We start from the raw sequence: 19,831 nt of genomic DNA on the forward strand, positions 1-19,831 counted from the left end.
TTGGGACGCCGTGCAAAACTGTAAATAAAAACGCAATGCAACTCTTTGCAAATCTCATAAACCCAGATTTTCATCAAAATAGAACATAGAAGACACATCCAATGTTTAAACTGAGGAAATGTTCCATTCTAAGGGGGAAAATAAGGTCATTTTGAATTTGATGGCTACAACACGTCTCAAAAAAGTTGGGACGGGGCCACAAAAGGCTGTAAAAGTAAGTGTTAAATCCAAGTCAACGATGGAATGGCTTCAGAGGAAGATGATCAACATTTTGGAATGGTCCAGTCAGAGCCCAGATCTAAATCCTATCAACAACCTGTAGTTTGACAGATCCCCCTTAAAACATTTCTTTTTGCTTCTCGATTGAATCTTCTTAGTTCTTATGTCACATTTGAATATGGGGAAAGATCTGACATGAGTTATATTAGTGTCATTCACTGCAGTTTTTACACAGGTTTGTAGACGTTTTATATCCCCTGTACATGACACGGATTCAGACAGTGGTCCTAATGTTATGCACAACCAAAACATGAATGAAAAATGAGTCGTTCCTTTATCAAAATCTTGCAAATCTTTATTTTTTTTTAAAAGAAAAAAAAAATTACGGAAGATGAGCACCATAAAATCTTTGGCCATGCAGAAGTAAACCTCAACCCAACAAAATCTGGATTCATGTTCCATCTTGGTTTAAGGAGTTAACCATATGCGTAGACACATTCTCAGAAACAGATCCACTTACAGAACGAACTGAATGGAATTTGAGGTGCTTAAAAAATAAAAATAAAAAAAAAATACACAGATGTGTGTCATTTCCACATCTTGCCTCTGACCTTTTTTATTTTTTTCCTAAAAGACCGAGTGAATTTTCAGTAACAGTCTGTTCCAAATGTAACCCGACAAAAACAACAACAAAGATTTAAAAAAAAAAAATAAACAAACAAACAAACAAGCAAAAAAACTTAAAAAAAAAAAAAATATGTACATACATTGGACAGTATAATTTAATTTCTGTTTGGTTTAAACCAAGTTCCAATCGGACTCATCCAAATATCTTATTAAGAGAGGCCACTTTTTTTCTTTCTTTTTTTTTTTTTTTAAAGTGATTCCCTTGAACCCCTGATTTCTTTTAAACACTGAAGGGTCCATTTGTTTTTCCCATCTCACTTGGTCTTGGGTTGGCTGGTCATCCTGGTTCTCCTTCTGACTCCAGCTGGAAAACACAGATGGAGGAAATGACATAAGTTCATTTCTTCATCTTGCGTGCATACGTGTGTGTGTGTGTGTGTGTGTGTTTAACCTAAAACAACATATTGGTGGCACTGATATTTAATATGATTCATAGGCCCTGTTCGCAAGTCGACGGATATTTTTGACAGCATTTTGGCCCGCCGTCCATGAAAGTGCCATTAAAACTCACCCAGTTTTCATTGTTTTTGAAAACGTATGCTTTTTAAAATGCTGACATCGCGACGTCAGTCTGTGCAAGCCCGTTGTGGTTTTGCTATAGAAGAATTTCTTTGATCAGACTTGGGTTTAAATGCGTTTATTATGCAATCCATCAGGTCCGATCAAAAGCTGAATAGTACATGGGGTATTTCTTTAATCAGACAATAAGAAGTGAATATTCATGAAGCTGAAACTAGGACAAATCGATGTAACTCCGGCTTCTGGGGAATCACCGAGCACCCATTTCTCACTTGCAGTTTGTATCTTTTTCTTTCTTTGCTAATTTGTTATCCGTCACTTCTTAGCGTGTATCCGCTATCACTGGCGAGCTTTATGAGTGTTCTATTGTTCAACCTGCTGAAGTTAAAAAAATACAGAATGTCGTACGCGAAAAGGCCAAGTACTGATAAGGCGACCTGTGTTAGAGAAGATGTTCAAGGACATGTGTGCGTGTTAGTTTGCTACAAGATTTCCTTTATACTCTTACCAAATAACAGATGGATGAGCTGTATAGAGTCTTTCTTCTGAAAGTGTATAAAATAAAATCAGGATGGAGTCCGGCGGTCGCTTGGCGAACCGAATGGGCTCTTGTTATTACGGTAGTAAGAGTCTAATCTCTTTATGCCATGAAAAACCTCGAGACTCTTTTTTTTGCCCTTTGTTCTATGACCTATGACCTTGACTAGACTGTCAAAAAACGATCTCCAGTGTCCTTGAAGCCAAGATACACTCTATCCAAAGGCCTTACCTGGCACACGTCTTCCTGGCACTCGTCTTCCATCTGTAAATAAATAACTCTGATATTATGTCTTGCTCCATAACGCATGATATAGTGAGGAAAACCTCTGAAGTTTTGAAGAATCTCACCTTGAACGACCTGGGTGATTTTCTCAACGTCCGTCTCCAGATTAAAGAACTCTGTCTGAGGCCCTGTATAGGAATAAATCAGGAGTTGATAAATATAGTTACGGACGAAAGGGTTTTTATACAGGTTTTCCAAAATAAAAGAGACTGGGAGAGAAATCCGAGAAAGGAAAGAACAGAAAGGTCTTGGTACACGGCACCGGGTCTTTTTAACTTCAGGACCCCAAAATAAAAACAACACCTCAGGATTTCAATTCATAGGAATCTTAATACTTTAGGGTTAACGTTAGGGTTGCATGTCATCGTACCCCCACTTTGCTGCTTTAGTTTTTGGATCCAAACAACTGGAAATCATAATCTCTTGTTGTCATGCCTATGAATTGTACACCGGTGTTGAAGGAAGAGTGCTAAAGAAAGGATAAAGAGTTGCTAACCCCTTAGAGTCTCAGCTTATTATTCACGGATTGACCTCCAAGCATACTGTTGAGTTTTACTATGAATTATTTGGTAACTGCTGTAAAACTAAGGAAAGTATGCAGTTATGAGAGGTATAATTGTAAATCTGCATGCTGGGATTTTAAGGGGTCGATGGTAAAAGTTTACAAGAGGAAAACAGCGTGAAGGAGAGGTTGAAATCTTTCTAGCACTAGCCCTAGTATGAAAGCATGCGTTAAAGAAGTTGTGCTCGGGACATCGCACTACCATTGTGCTCCGTATCGGCAAAGCTGCTGAATAAGATCTCAGGACCTGTTGATGCAGAACATTGAGCATGGTTAATTGCTTCCATGCTCCCAAAGCACACCAGAAGCGCTAAATGATGACGTTACCAAAGTATAAATTCATGGGTTCTGGTTGGTATAACCTGTTTAATCTTGGTTAACCAAGCTTGGCTTCCTCCTCATCTACAGTTTGAATGGTTATACAAGAGGACATAAACAATTTAGAAATGTCGGGCCATCGTGGGTTTTGAAACTATGAATCTACGTCACCTTTTAATCTATAATTTTTGTTATATGCATATTACCCAAGGGCCTCGTTTATCAAGCAGGGTACGAATGACTTTCGCAGGAGAGTTTAAACGCCAGAGTGTGGTATTCATGAAAATCCGTTTGTTAAAACGTTTGTATCCTACAAGAGCTCCTGGGTTTGTATACATTTACATTCCCCAGTACTGAAATCTTATATTTGGCAATGAGTTACTTCAATTTTATAAACCGATGACAGTGTATTACACACCATCATTCATTCATTCACTCACTCATTCGTCTATTTAGGTACTGTTTAATTCTGGTCGTTGTAAAACAATCCAAATCATCAATAAATTAAGGCAGATAAGACTAGCCGTTCGGGTAGGACAGGTGTAACGCCGCCCTATAAAAGGATTAAGAGTCAGTGTGTCTATATGGTAGCTGAGAAGCTGCAATGGCTGAGCTGCGTTAGTGGAAGATTTAGCACATGCCACATTTAGGAGGCACTCTTTCACCATTCGGTCCTCGTTCTGCCTTTTCCTCTCTGTGAACTTTGTCTTTAATGCAGATTTGTGGTCGGCAGTAATTGCAAACCAGCTGTGCCATGAACGTGCTTCGTAATTTGCAAGCGTTCGGCATTGATCAGCATTCTGTATACACGTCAGTACAGAGATTGACAAAGCTTGGTAATTATAGCAGTCATTTTTTTTTTTGTTCAGTTTTGTGCATGAAAACATTTATATATAACTTTACCATAAATAAATAAATAAATAACGAATCAACATTCTTCTACTGAATCACATAGAAATGGAATTTTACCTTCAATAACTCGGGTCACTTTGGTAAGAGATGGCTCCCCTTCGATGACCCTTGTGACCTTGGTGAAGGTCGGGTCTCCCTCAATGACTCGGGTGACATGGGTCAGGCTTGGTTCTCCCTCGATGACCCTTGTGACCTTGGTGAAGGTCGGGTCTCCCTCAATGACCCTGGTGACATGGGTCAGGCTTGGGTCTCCCTCGATGACTCTCGTCACCTTAGTAACGCTTGGTGCTCCCTCAATAACACGTGTAACTGTAGTAACAGAGGGTTGTCCCTGAACAACTCGGGTCACTTTGGTGACTTCGGGAACTGCAATGGAATTTGTGTAAGTGACAAAAAAAAAACAAGAACTTTAGATTTGATGCAAATGCATGCTTCAACAGTGATCCCCGGCGTGCGATACCTGTGATGACTCTCTCTGAAAAAGAATAAAAATAAAGCGTTTTGAGAAAACACTCAGAACTTTGTTCGTATTATCCGACAGCTTAAATGCAACGTGGTCCACTGATGGAATTTGTTTAACGGAACTTACTCATGAATGTCAGTGGAATCTCCTGAAATCTGTAGCCTGATACGTACTGTGTGAAAGGAAATAATACATTCATGAGTAATCTGTACACGTTTGAAATAAACCTCTGTACCTCACTCACATATTATTAGCTTAAATACCAATTAAAAGACAGTGGTATAATAACAAATTTATAATAACAACCTCACATTATGAAGTCAAACTCTTGCTTCATACAATCATGTCATGCATGTAATCAACTACTTAAACATTTATACAAGATCATATTAGGCATTATAAACTATAATGGATGTTATACATTAGAAATCCATGTACGGTGTTTTACAAGGATAAAACCTGCGAAGTTTCTACCGGAATTACCCCTGTAATCAAGTATAAGTTTACCGTGAGGAGATTTATTGAGTATTTTTGTAAGGAGTCTCCAGTGTCAGCATTTTGTAACAGTCAGAGGTAAAGCTGTAACTTTAAGGGGGGGAAAAACATCTCTATGATGGTGACCTTTGTGGTTCTTCAGTAATATGAGGAGCTTCTTTTTTTTGTATTATTAAGATCATTAATCTTAATGATCATTATTATTATTATAGATCATTATTATTAAGATCATTAGATTATTAAGAGCGAGCTGTTCATTGCTGTTTTCCTTAAGCATTAACAGGAAGTGCCTCGATCTGTGGATGTTGCGCAACATTTAAAGCGTGAAAATAAAAATTAAATAAATAAAAAGCATACAACTTGTCATTCTTTATTGCAGCCATTCCTGTGCTGAACGAGGAATAAAAGACTTTAGAGCATGCTGTTATTGGAAATGAATCAGCTTCACGGTGATGACAGTTGGCCCATATCGCACCACACCACACCACACCACACCACACCACACCACACCGTTTGCTGATTATTTTCCTAAAACAGCACAAGCTTGGAACGTTTTATTCCTTACTTCATATATGGCAATAGCCGTACATGAGATTTCCATATAAGGGTGCATACATGTTTTTATTTTTATCGCATAAATATCGGTACCTTGATCTGGATGTACTTGATGAACCTTCTGAGCAGTGAGAGGAATTCCTGGTTTCCAACAGGAACATCTGTAAAAAAAAAAAAAAAAAAAAAAAAAAAAAAAAAGGTTTTTAGATGAAATCCGTCGAGGATTGAAAGTTGCTGGAGCCCTTGTTTATTTTTGAATGCTATTGTATTTACTATTATGTAGCATGGAGTGTTATATTCCACACCTTCAGGGTACAGAAGGCTCTTGCTGATGTGAATGACTCCGTTTGAAGCCATGAGATCGGACTTGGGAACTTGCACAGAGTTCACCCGCACGCCGTCATTCCCCTGGGAGAAAGTATTGGTTAAATTGTGAAATAATGCACGTCATTTCAAAACGAAAAGGAATTCACAAACGTGTTTGTGTTTGTAAGAAACTGGAATCGACTTTTGTATATTTATTTTGTGTCGAGTCATTTTTACACGTATTATCTTAGATTACCTTTCCAAGTCTCAAATATTTAAATAGTTCATTCTACTGTAGTACACCATATTGCCCTGTAGGTCATTTCACCCTAAAAAGTGTACAAATATTATATTTATTCCTTTGAAACCTGAGAAAAGGATAAAAAAGCTTTGCAAGTAGAAACAGTAGTCTATTGTAACATCCTGTGTGAAACAGTGTTGGCATGTATGATCAAGTAATCCTCACCCTCCCATAAAACCTACAGAGTTGTTCAACTTTTGAACCTCATTCATTTAAAATCAATCTATTCATACACACTTTAGTAACGCCTGCAGGGGTATTAACAGGCATGAACCAGTGAGGAGGGGACTGTCGGGGGTTTTTAAACACTTACAAACAAGACTTTGAGGTAACTGCCCTGGAGAGATTTGAGCAGATTAGTGACTCCGGACTCCAAGCCTCCGCCAATGAAGATGCCTTTGCTGAAGTGGTAGAGCAGGATGGTTCTGAGGGCATTGGGATCCCCTGATCACAAAAAACAGAAGTGATGCGTACGAGTTAAATACCCTGGTCCTGTAGTACCCCTATCTTGAATATGTCCTTTCTGCCCTGACACACCAGAGACGTCTCAGGTTCTACAGAACAATCGTTGGAAACCTCTGGCGTTATATAAGAGAACGAACATCTGGAGACTTACTCTTCAGAATGGAGATCTCTCTCTCAGTGAGTCCAGCAAGAGCCTCATCGCTTGGGGCAAACAAGGTGAAATCTCCCTCCTGCTTCAGCAAATCAGTCAGACCAGCTGCCTCCATCAGAGACAAAAAGATCCTGCAACCATGAAGATCACAAGTTCAAATGTAGATTATTATTTATTCTCATTATTTCTACTGCAGTAAAATCATTCCATACGTCCGATTTTGAAACTGTACAGCAACCCCTAGGGTGACCGCCAGAGACACGCTTCTAAAACTGCCACAGCACTGTCTGAAATATAATCCGAGAGGAGGAGCTTTCTGAATTGACAGGAAACATGACGAACAGCAAGTATAGACGCCTCGTTGCCACACTATTTTTTTCCCTCAACCATTTACAGAGTCTGGGGCTCTGCATATACCAGTGGTTTTCCTCTGTGCAGATGTTTTACTGAAGAATGTTAGATGAACTCGTTCAAATATTTAATATGCATATATATATATTTTTTTTTTTTTAAAACTGGCTGTCATAAAATCCACTGGCCCCATCTTTAAAATACCAAAAATGCTACACACCTCTTGACATTTCTCAGTGAGGTCAGATTCCTTTCTAAAAAATAAAAGACGGATCGGATTGGCTGATGGTTGCATATACCCGTCAAAAATTTGGGCATACCTGTCCATAAGAGTTTTCTTCATGTTTACAATTTCTTACTATTTTAGAATAATGATGAAGACAGCAGCACTATGTAACACATATGGGATTCATGTAGTGACCAGGAAAATAACTTTATTCTTAAGAAACAGGATTACTAGTCTTATATTTGATTTATTGCGTTTTTATAATAGGAAATACTAAATAAATCTGATATGTTAACTTGTTGAGATGTCATGTGTTTTTGTTGTTTTTTTTGTTTGTTTGTTTGTTTGTTTTGCAGTAAGTAAGGAAAACAATATATTTTGGCCGGATTTCAATCACTTCAACATACACTGCGGTTTTCAAAGACTGCCCCTCTCTTTCGCTGACACATACGCAGTGTGTTTGAGGAAAAATTTACAGCCGAAGTACTTCTCAAAATCTCACAAAATGACCAGAAACTAGCCCTAAAATATGGGCATTGGATAAGGAAAATGTCAGCCTCTGCATGGAAAAGGAGTTCACCATGGTGAGCACACACTTCTTTGCAGTATCAGCAGTTCACCATGCACAGCTCCATAAATACTTTTTCCCTCTCCAAATCTTTGCAGTAAACCTACAGCAGAAATCTTGTACCTAGTAGATACTGTCTGTATTTCACTTACTCTTCGTTTTCCCCTTTGTCCGAGCAGTGTTCACAGAAATTTATTAGACTTGACTCTGATTACTTGCTTCGAAATGAGACCTTGGCAATTGTGGACTATTTGTGCAATGCACCCAATGGACTTTCTTTTCCACACACAAACTCGTTCCAAATCTACCCCTATGTGGTATAAAAACATGACCAGGGTTGCCATGCTTGCATATATGAAGAAAACTCTTCGAATGGGCGTGTCCAGACTTTTTACCGCGAATGAAAATCCTACCCGAAAAAAAAACAAAAAAACACTGAATTGAATATCTGTCTCTTACTTGAAGCCTCCATGTTCAGTCAGCAATTGGAACATGTTGGATTCAGCTGGTTTGATCAGAGTCTTCATGAGATGGAGCGCGCCGTTGGTTCCCTCTTTGCTTCCTCGAATCAGGCAGGCGTTCTCAATGCAGACAGCCTTTTGAGACACATAAGTCATTTGAACTCTGGAATATAGGCACTGGAGTATGTGATATATCTCTGTAATTTCTTTTGTCCTTGTCGCATTACCAGCTTGTGCGTTCAATATTGTGATATTTTTTACACGATCGGCTGCTTGTTTTGGTTTTTATTGCTCCATTTTCCAATATTTAGCTTAACTGGTAATTGCCGATTATTGGTGATTTTATAAAGAACATAACTGTTTAGGTTTATAATGACGTTAAATCATAATAGGCAAGTAGGCTGACTTGGGACATGTATGGATTTGTTTCTGTAAGCAGAGAATGCAAACAATGATTTCAACACAACCCTGAGATTTCACATCTCTTAAAACAAAACCAAACAAGTGAAAATGTTTCGATGAAGTTCTTCCCTGCTACCGTGCCGTGGTTGGTGTAACTGTCGAGACTCACTGTGCGGTAGATGAACACCCTGAGAAATTTTCCTCCCAGAGTCTCCAGGCGCTGGCCATTAAACAGCTGACTCAACACAATCTTCTTCTTCAGAATGTGGTTTTCCAGAATGACTCTCAGGATACTCTGGTCCATGGACATGACCTCATCTATGGCAAACATCAGCAAGAAGAAAGTCTGAGTTTCAGGAAATTTATTTCACTGCACTGTGACACTCTTATAGGATGTATACGGTCTTCTGCAAACTGTTAATAATTTTGGTTTATGAACAAAATACAAAGGTTGGAATCGGAATTAGTGACTGCACCTTTTTTTTTATTATTTAAATTTTTTGCAAATCGAACGTAATTATGTTTATTTATTTATTTATTTATTTATTTATTTATTTATTTATTTATTTTTAATTCCGTGCAATGTTTTAAATTCTGTATTGTGATTTGCACTAATTCTTTAGTCCTACAGGAATTTATTTCTTTACTTTTTTGGCTTTATAAATCGCTATTTATAAATTATAAATAAATTTATAAATTTATAATATTTCACTTTATAAACTGAATTATATTTTTTTCAAAATGGGTCTGCGTTTATTTTCCAGTAGAAGACTTCCTACTCTTTGTTTCTGACCTTTTGTTGTCGCAATTTTTCATCCTGTACCAACTTTTAATTTCACCGGCTAAATAACTGCAAAATTGCAATAACATTGTAATTGGTTGAACGGCCGTTCTGACAAAATCCCATACCGGGATAAAGAAACAGATGTATTTGAATCCAAAAATTCTAGAGGACCGACCAATCAAGAAATTCTTTTCTCCCTTTGGTATGCATATTCTCAGACAGCATTTTCACTTATAGTTGCCTGGAGCCTCGTCCTTCTTAATTATCTGCTCCATAAATAAGATAAATTACCCTTTAACGACAAACAACAATGTTTCCACACACTCTTAATCAGAAATACTGTACATTTATATGGAAGTGTGAAATGAACCAGATGCACCACTTGGGTGGTCTATAGGTTTATTCCTGGGGAAGGACGCTGTGTGATGATTATCTGATTAAATGAAATTACTATAATGTTTCATACTGGAGATGGCCAATTATGTCCACTGAAACATGTACGTTCACTTTTACAAGGAAAAAGTTCTCTTTTACTATCTGTATATTCTCTAGTCTGTGTCTGTAAGGATTCTTGGCATCGGGTAATTATTGTGATGATATCCCGGAGCCTGTTTGGGATTCCATGTCATTATGTGATTTAATGGTCTATATAATAAACGTCAATGCGCTACTAGTCCACGTGTTGGTTATTTAATCCCACGTTTATCATTAAATCAATCTAAAATATTACGGATAGAAGGCATATTACTATTTTACTACCACGTCAACTAATAGCATATCCTCATTATAACTTCATTAGAACTTGGTTTTCTATACTCATGCAGAAAAAAAAAAAATTACACACTCGATCACCCTTTTCATGAGCAGCAGCAATGGGAGTGAAAGAAAAGAAAAATAGAGTGTGCCAAGAATGAGAAAGGTTGATTGAAACAGAACATTAAAGCAATAATTCAGCGAGAATTATTGACACAGTCAAATCCTGCCAAAAGTGATAGCCGCATGAGGAATTCGTTTAGAGTAACGTACCGCTGAAGGCTGCGTTGATGGGAGCCAGCAGTGTGTACTCGGCCTTGGGTCTCATGGCTGCTGTCAGACCCAATTCCGACACCATATCACCGAAGGTGGACTGTGACTGGCCAACCAGCTCCAACACCTGCTTAGCTTGTGGGGAAAAGTGCCAACTGGGATGTTCAGAATTTAGTTCATGAGACATTTGCAGAATTTGCTAATTAGCTGTTAAAATCATTTAAATATTTGAAGAAAAAAAAATTAGAACCGGATATATAAGATGCAGCTAACCTGAGTCGGGCATGAGCACCTGGTCAATCAGGTGGATAACTCCATTACTGGTCACAATGTCCTTCTTCAGCACCATCTGGACGCCGTTAACAGTGAGGCTGTCTCCATCACAGCCAATCTCAATGTTGCTGCCCTCCACAGTCTCATATGCGGTGCCACTCATTATGGCCTCTGAGCACTGGACAGAGTCCAAGAGGTGGTAATTGAACAGGGCTGTGGAAGAGAATGGAACTGCATTTGAGGACACTTTTAGTAGCTCTAGAAGTGATTTAAGAACCAAAATATAGATTTTGTTATCGCTGTAAACCAATTAATGGATATCAGGGATGTAACTGAACACCAATATGTTATCTGGAATGAACAGATCATGTGTATAGAAGCCATACTATTCTTTCTTTTTTGGTTTGCCAGAAAGGTTCCTAGGACATCTGATTGAGAATAGGATTATAATAAAAACTTAGCATGATTGGGATATAGGGCAGTGGTAGCTGAGTGGTTAAGACAGAGTTTGAATCCCAGCACCACCAACGTGCCACTGCTGGGCCCTTGAGCGAGGCCCTTAACCCTCAATTGCCCAGTTGTGTATATATATAAATAAATAAAAATGACATGAATGTAAGTCGCTCTGGAGAAGGGCGTCTGCTAAATGCCATGAATGTAAATGTACTTTTATGGTTCCATGAGGGAACAGTCACAGCTGTCATGCACATATCTAGTTGAGACAAATCATGAACTTGAGTGAGGTAGCCGAGGAACTGTCAGAGCCTGAATTCACACATCATGCTGACATTCTACCTCTGGGTATTTTCCCCAGTGTTTTTCAGTGTTTCCAGGGGAATACTCATAGGGTTCATGTGTGCTTAACGCTTCAGGTTTAGGCCACACCCACTTTAAGTTTAAACTCGAATTGAGCCTAGTGTTGGTGTTTTACACCCTTATTTGAGATCAAATTTTGGTTGATCTTTTGTTGTTGAATATGTAACATCATGGATTGTTTTTAGTAGTTGTCTTCTCGGTATTTTTCTCCTTCCTGTAATATTTTCTTTCCATGAACAAACCTCCCAAACTCACTATGATGTAATTTGTATCTCCGCCAGGTAGTAAATGCACCACAATGAACCAGAGTCTCCCTAAGAGCCCTTGGAAGTCTTGAGAATGGGCCTTTCAACAACTCCGCACCATTCCCCTTCAAGTGGAGGACACGTTCAAATGGCTGTCAAATGGATGATGAGGGACTGTTGAAAATGCAAGAATCTGGACACTGCCTATTGGATAGTAAAATCAGCAGCTGTTTCCTGCTTCACTGCACTTGGCACTGAGCAGAGATTGCATTGCTCATTTTGCCTCATTTGATCTTTCTCTAAGGCCTACAGTTCACATTGGAGCTATGTTGGGGGGGGGGACGTGCACCGTTTGGGCCGTGAACATTCCTTTGGACAGTCGCCCCATTGCAAAGACATTAAAATAAGAGATTAGTATATGAAGAGAGAATATTTCTTTACTTGAGCAACAGCTGAAGAAATAGTCCTGAAGTCCAATGCAAATAACAGTGTATGACCATATTTCTCACCAAGGTACTTCAAATAAAACAATAACTCAATCTAATTGTCAGTGCAAACTTAAATGTGGCTTTGCTGCTGTTTGCGAACTGGCTGAGAATTCCCAGTGCTCAGAACAGGCTAGTGTCACCATCTGTTTAGAATGGGGATGAAAAAAAAGATGATTGATGTAATATCAGCACTCTTGATTCACTCAGATCAGCAAACATGTCCTGTGGGAGTCATCACACTGTTTTCCTTCGGCTTGTACCTCATTAAAAAGGAATAAAGTACCACAGTGTGCAAAGGCCATCTATACACAGACTTGTTTTTTTTTTTTTGCCGTCCAGGCTTTGTTGGAAGAGTAATTCCAAGGATGTAAAAGCATTCTAGAACACCAATTTACCTTGGAGGGCACCTTTGTTACCCATGAGTCTGTCCATTACTTCGTTGTCCAGCTTAGAAAAGGCATCATTGGTGGGAGCAAACAGAGTGAAGTGGCCAGGCTTGCCCAACTTCTCCAACAAGCCAGCGTTAGAAGCCACAGTCTAAAACGAAGCCAAAGCCAAATAATATTTAGTCAATCTTACTCCTTAAGAAGGAAAAATATCAAATTCGATGCAGTATAGTAAGATCTCTGCTGAACGGGTTCGTCGGTGGTTCTTCGTATAGTCAGTGATTGAAACTTTCTGAACAGGGACTCCATAGAACCAGCCCATTCAAGAACCCTTCTCTCGAGTGTATATAGACGTTTCTGCTGATTGTGATGAAGAAACAGTCACTTACGTTCAGAGAAGACAGATCATCCTCAACTTCAAGCACATCCTGAATGGTGTTGCTAACAGCAGTGATGACACGATCGATGACATGCACCACACCATTGGTGGCAACCTGGTTCCCATGAATGATCCGGGCACAGTTGACAGTCACCACCTGAACAACAGAGAAGGAATGAAGCACTTCATACTCCATATTTAGTGAACCAATTGATCGATTGACTTTGTTACATCCTTTTAAAGAAGTCTCTGAAACACCTACACCATTGGGATAGTGGTTGATGAAGAGAGTAAGGTCATTGTACATAGACTTGACGGTGAGTCCATTCTTCAGGTCTTTGGTGAGGAGGCGCTTGTTAGCCATATGGTAGTGCAGAGCATTGTACAGCTCAATGTTGACATTACTCACCAAAGCACCCCTCACTTCCTGGAGAGAGAAAAGAAGAAATCATTGTTAAGGAACCACATTGATAACAGGTCGTACTTTGGCTTGGATTCAACCTAATAACCTAATAAATTGGGAGATTTAAGGATTTTCATTAAATTCAGAAAATGTCAAGCTGATAACTGAAGGAACAAGCCACTGGACATTCCAACTGGATTTCATCCCTGTTTTAAAACCTTGTGGTTTTAAACAGGACTTAGAGTAAAGAAGTCAATATACTAGTAATACCGTATCTAAAAGATCCCAAGCTTCATTACTGGGGGCAAAGAAGGTGTAAGATCCCGGTCCTTCAATCTCCTCCCTCAGTTTGGACAAGGCCGAGTACTGCTGAGTGGTGATCGCATTAACCAAATCAAGGGTGCCGTACACATGGTCAATGGGAGCAACTGTGGAGAAAACACACGTATATGCATTACAACTCTATTTCTTCACATTGGCCAGATTCATGTCTTTCCTGAGAATAATGAAATGATATAAAATACATCAATACATCAATAGATTATTTGGCTGGGTAAGGAATAAGCAGTCGGTGACGTGCAGTTATCGGGAAATAACCATGACGTGGAGGTGTGATGCAGAGACCTATTACCACCCTGAAGTCAATTAGTCAATTAGAGACCAATTAGTTTGTGTTATCACTTGCATTATAGCAGCTATAAACAGGCATTCCCTCAACAGTCTGTCTTTTTGTCGCTCCCTTGCTAAAGAGAGGCTGAAGTGTCAAAATCCTGATGATGGTTCTCTGGTGGAAAACTTACCGGCCGTTACAACACGCTCATGCCTGATATTCCTTCCATAAATGTTATACAAACGTCTCCTTACAGAACACTTGTTAAATAGCACCATTTTAAAATCGGTTTACTGTTATACTTATCGTCTCGAGTGTCCGCCATACAAGTCGAGTGCATTCATATAAACCTTAGCACTACTGCCATTGAAAATTAAATCAACACCTTCTGACCAATCAGATTCAAGAATTTAACAGTGGTGTAAGATGTATCATTACAGGCTAAGAGGTTGTGTTTATATCAATTAAAGCTGCTTACCAGCAGGACAGCCACGCATACCGTCCAACTTCATGTATCCTGGGCAGCATTCATAGACTACAGTACTACAAAAGAAGAAATAAAGACCCTTTAATTGTGCAACCTCTTTCCTGTAAATTCATCATAATGCAGCAAAAAGCCCTGAAGCGTAATCCCATTACATTACAGACTCTATAAACTAGCGGAATAAGCTTTATGGACACTTCGGCATGTTCCGTGTTTCTGAATATGCTGTCCATCAACCGTCAACTCTCTGTATAATTATAGAAATATGACCCGTGGCTCTGTGGTTTGAGCAAGCATGCCAGACTAGCATTACTTTCACGCAACAGTTCTTTGAAGCAAAACATTTATCCCACTCTAGCATTTTAGCCAATGTGGTTAACAACAGGGGTAGTGTTTATTTAATTAATTTATTTATTTTTGCCATTGTGTTCTAAAATCGAATTTCCAACCAAAGGAAACATTGGTTTGGAAGTCAGATTGCTAGGTAGAATGCCAGGAAGAAGAAAGAAAAAAAAAAGGCGAATTGTCATGATAGCACCAAAGGGGCTTGGAAATACTTCCCATCAACCCCAGCATGTCACATGTTTTCAATCATTCGCACCTGTGTCTCGTTTCACCATGATTAGACACCAATATATGAGTTCCTGGTTTTCACCGTCTCACAAGCTTGTGTTGTTATGTTTGTGCGTTGCCATGTCTTTATCCTGCATGATTTGCCTTGTATCTTCTGTTCAGGATTATGGTGGTTGTTTTTGGTGTTTGGGTTATTTGTTTGCACTTTGTATAATAAAAATCTGCATTCATAATCTTTTCTACCTACCCTCTTGACATTAATATTCAATATAAACCAAGCCTTGCTTAGAATTAGCCTGCTGTAATTGTGTATATTGTTTGCGATAGCTTTTCCATCCATCCATGCATTTTCTATACCGCTTGTCCTTTAGGGTCACGGGGAACCTGGAGCCTATCCCAGGAGGCATGGGTCATAATGTGGGGTACACCTTGGACAGGGTGCCAATCCATCACAGGGCACAATCATACACCCATTCATACACTACGGACACTTTGGACACGCCAGTCAGCCTACCATGCATGTCTTTGGACTGGGGGAGGAAACCGGAGTACCCGGAGGAAACCCCCGCAGCACGGGGAGAACATGCACACTCCGCACACACAGGGCAGTGGCGGGAATCGAACGCCCAAGATATTTTGACATCCCTATTACTTTGTCTAGCCCAGCTTTTACAGCCCCCCCCCCCCCCCCCTTGATATACAGCAACTATGAACAGTTGTTCCCTTTCTCTTTTATTCACTCTCTCAAACATTATAAGACAAACACCTTTTTAAAACTAAAAAATAATTAATTTGAATTAATGAAAAAAAAACCCAACTTGTCATGTTACAGAGAAACCAGAAAGCACAAACGCCACTAAATGTAACAAACATTATCAAGCGTTCAAAGAAATGTTACAAGAACAACTTCTAACAAAAAAAAAACCTCATCATATCAATGCTTACATGTTTTTCTTTGTTAAATACTCCACTATACAAGTCCCTGTGAATGAGTTGCTACTATAGAAACATTAACATATGAGAACATAAGGAGTATAGTGTGTGTGTGTGTGTGTGTGTGTGTGTGTGTGTGCACGGGGGTCGTAGGAGGTGAGGGTTAGTGGGCTGCAGTTCTGGAAAGTCCCCACATCTGTAAATGATTCCATATGTTTCCTCAGGCTGGGTGTTGGAACACCTGGCTAGACGAAAGCATACAAGCCAACCTGGAAAAAGGTCCATTGATGGCCTGTGTCTACGAGACAAAGTGGAAACCAAGGGGTCCTTTCATGAAGAACACCAATCATGAGTTGAGAAGAAATTAGTGAGCGGTTCAAAGAGGAACCAGAAGCAACAGACAGGAATCGGGCAACATTTATTCTTATTTTTGTTGTTGTCTGGGAACAAGAGCACCGAAGTCATGGCAGAGTACCAGTCTTCACTGTGGAAAGAGCTTTGTAGCACAGAAATCAGGGAGGAAGGAAAGCGGCTCAGTGATGAGATCACTGCAGTATCTGTTACGCTTCTAGGCGACTTGCCAAAAGAAAACAAGACTGTTTTAAACATCTCTCCCATGCAAGGAGGAAGGCCTGACTGTTGTTTTGATAACCTGTAGGATTTTTGTCACAGCTACACTTGAGTTTCCTTATAAGATTTTAATTTTATTTTTTTGTCAGTAATGGAAGCAGTGGTTATTCTTCATTTAATTACAGAAAGTATTAAAGTGAAATATTCTATGCACATGTCAAAATATTTCGGACGGTTACCAAACGGTCTGTGCATTTATTCTTGGGTCACCGGAAGCCACACTCTGATCTAAAGCTAGATGAATGAACTATCTGAGACGTCTAGAAAGGTACTTTCTATTAGGATGACTGGCAACCATTGAAGTATGCTCAGAAAGTTTTTCAACTTCAAAAAAGCTCCACGGGTGGTCTTTTTGGCAGCTAAGAATGCTTAATTCTCCAAATCTTTAAAGAACCCTTGAAGAACCATTTTTCTTCCAGGTAAATGTGTGGTACAAAAGTCCAAATTATTGGTACACTTATTTTCTAGAACCTAGAACCTGTCAGGTATTTAATATTTAGCTCATGGTTCTTGGTGAGTTCTTAGAAAACAAGGGGTTTTTCAAGAGTTATTTAATGGTTCATTGGATAGTTAAGGGTTCTTAGCCTCCTAGAACCCTTTATAGGGAAACAGTCGTAGAGTTTTATATAGAAAGTTAAGGGGTACCCCCAGAGGACCAATGAAAGAACCCTTAAGGGTTTCCTTTCTTGGACTTCAGTGGTTTCCAACCCTCCTAATAGTAAGTACGTTCTTAAAAAACTTAACAGCTTCCTTAAAGGTTATTTGAAGAGTTAAGGGATCTAGCATTATAAAGGGATTCTATGTTGAACTCAAAAAGATTAAAATATTGTATAATAGGGTTCTACTTCAGACTTCCAAGGATTTATCCAGAAGGACATAATGTTCTCAAATTAGTCACCAACTCTCTTGATATAGAGGACCTTCCTACTCATAAAGTAAAATAGGTTCTTTAAAGGTTCTTTGAATAGTTAAAGAATCTAGTTTTTTTTTTTTTTCTGAAAGAGAAACTATGTGTTGCAGGGTTCTACATCAAAACTTTAAAATCTGATCCAACTCATTAGCATTGTCTGAAGATGCTAATTAGGTAGACCAAATATGTCAAATGGGGAATGAAACTAATCTACAGAAACAAGAACCCTGTAGGTGCTGCTGTACAGTAGTATTACAACAAAGCTGGACCATGTTCAGCTCTGGAGGAACTCTGCACATAAGGGGAATATTCATAATCGAGTTGTGGATACAGATGCGGTTATTTCCGCTGTTAAAAGAAGGGTTGCTGAGTCTACAGAAAAAGACCAGCGGAGAAGCTGTAGAACATCTGAAGCTGATGAGAACGTCTGGTCTGGCAGAGCTCCATGTTTGAGGAGCGGCGCCGAGGCAAGACCAAGAGCTCTGGGGGAGCCGGAATCCTGGTTCTTTGCGGCCAGTTTGCTTCATGGCACGTGAGGTTGTCTCTCTTTCAGTAACCCATAACTACCCCCTCCCCCCAACCCCCTCCCCCCCGTTTCCAACCATGGAAAAAGAAATGGAAACCAGAAGCATCACAGACTCGACATGACCCGATATTTGTGGGCCAAAAACCAGAACCGATCAAAGAGTCATCATGAGAAAATGTCACGATGGCTGGAACAGGAACGCTTTGCAATAATGGATTTGATTATGCTTTTCCTTTTCATCATTTTTGAGAAGTTTGCCAATCAGCTTACTGTATCAGAGATGCTTCCCAAACACCTAATTGGTAATACAAAGCCAATGCTCTGGTTATATATATATATATATATATATATATATATATATATATATATATATATATATATATATATATATATATATATATATATATATATAAGGTTACATTCACATCTAGCAACCAGATGTGCGCTTTGCCTGTGGGTGGAAATTTAAGGTGAGCTGTTTGAACATAGCCCCAATGCTCCAAGCCAGTGGTGTGGTTTGTTTTAATCATTAGCAGCAAGTCCTGTTCTCAACACTTACTCATAACATCGCACATCATTTAAAGCGAACGATATTAGTAGATATTTCATCTAGTTATCAGATCATAACGGTAATAAAAACGTCTTCCTAGGTTTCATGAAAGTCATGAGCGTGCTTGAATCCCCAGCTCTTTATTGCAGTATGAAAACAACTGGTCTGCTGGAACCTTTAACCTTTGACCCATGGAAAGTTCCAGCAGACATGTTTTACAGGCCCAACGAGTAATAAAAATTGTCCCACTTACGCTTTCTTTCCACAGATGGTTCCTTGGTACCAATTACGGCAAGTACTGAAGTACTTCTTCTTGGTTCCCAACACATGCTGGAGTGCGCACACATTCGGTCTGAGCGGAAATGGCAAAGGAAAGATTAAATATTGAGTCAAACCACTACAATAGATGCATTAGGAATGCATGAAATGCATGGATGCGTTCATTAAAATCATTTTACTTTGATAAGGTACGGCATTCAAATTAAAAGGCTTATACATTGCGAGCGGATTTTGGAACGTTAATTCCGCGCATCATGAGATAATATCGTTAAAAAAGGAACATTACTGCGATATGTAAAGATGATCAAATGAGACAAAAGTGCAAAAATATGAAGAGAAAATGCAAAAAAATATACTTTTTATTCACGAATGAATGCACGAAAATAAAAACTACTAATCACTACATACATCTTATTAATGTTACATTAATAAGAAAGAAAAAAGAAACAAAGCTTAAAGATGAATGATAATCAGTTCTTACCCTTCTTTCTTTGCTCTTATGCGGCTGTGGCTCACTATTTTATCATAAGCAGAGGAATCTACCTGGTCAAAGGTAGAAAGCGCAAAGAGTGCAAAGACAGCTGCAAAAAGGAGCTTCATCCTGACACCTCCTTTAGAGGGAGCTCAGACAGAGAAGTGGTTTCAGCCGGGAGAAGAGGCGCTTATATAGTCTGGCTCAGCGTGACTCCACCAGCCTCCCCTGTTCACCAGAGAGCCTTTTGGAGCTCACGCTCACCTATGAGTTTATAATA

At 39.2% G+C, this 19,831-nt stretch overlaps 1 protein-coding gene across 2 annotated transcripts; it reads right to left on the minus strand.

Moving 5' to 3' along the window:
• Positions 1-552: 552 nt before the first annotated feature.
• postnb (periostin, osteoblast specific factor b) lies at positions 553-19,778 on the minus strand. 2 transcript variants are annotated; one of them, XM_017490860.3, is made up of 22 exons: positions 19,561-19,778; positions 19,054-19,152; positions 14,673-14,737; positions 13,855-14,012; positions 13,444-13,608; positions 13,192-13,338; positions 12,812-12,953; positions 10,868-11,080; positions 10,595-10,729; positions 8,954-9,102; positions 8,381-8,517; positions 6,777-6,907; positions 6,474-6,604; positions 5,859-5,961; positions 5,647-5,714; positions 4,630-4,675; positions 4,501-4,515; positions 4,098-4,406; positions 3,013-3,057; positions 2,314-2,376; positions 2,195-2,227; positions 553-1,210 (listed from the first exon to the last, which is right to left on the minus strand). In XM_017490860.3, exons 1-22 carry the CDS (start codon positions 19,677-19,679, stop codon positions 1,161-1,163), a joined length of 2,523 nt encoding a protein of 840 aa, XP_017346349.1. In that variant the 5' UTR covers positions 19,680-19,778; the 3' UTR covers positions 553-1,160. The 2 variants fall into 2 exon arrangements, with proteins under 2 accessions (XP_017346349.1, XP_017346350.1); XM_017490861.3 differs by lacking the exon at positions 3,013-3,057 and having other exon boundaries at positions 19,561-19,775.
• Between the last annotated feature and the right edge of the window lie 53 nt (positions 19,779-19,831).

This window comes from Ictalurus punctatus, chromosome 17 (genome assembly GCF_001660625.3).
Source record: "Ictalurus punctatus breed USDA103 chromosome 17, Coco_2.0, whole genome shotgun sequence".
Taxonomy (NCBI): Eukaryota; Metazoa; Chordata; class Actinopteri; order Siluriformes; family Ictaluridae; genus Ictalurus; species Ictalurus punctatus.

Excerpts from the sequence above, each read along its gene's own strand:
- postnb (XM_017490860.3), bottom strand. The coding sequence starts at position 19,679 with ATGAAGCTCCTTTTTGCAGCTGTCTTTGCACTCTTTGCGCTTTCTACC. Across the intron at positions 9,103-10,594 it reads CATCAACGCAGCCTTCAGCG|ATGAGGTCATGTCCATGGAC; the intron begins GTACGTTACTCT and ends TGTTTGCCATAG. Across the intron at positions 2,377-3,012 it reads TGCCGATACGGAGCACAATG|GGCCTCAGACAGAGTTCTTT; the intron begins GTAGTGCGATGT and ends ATTCCTATACAG.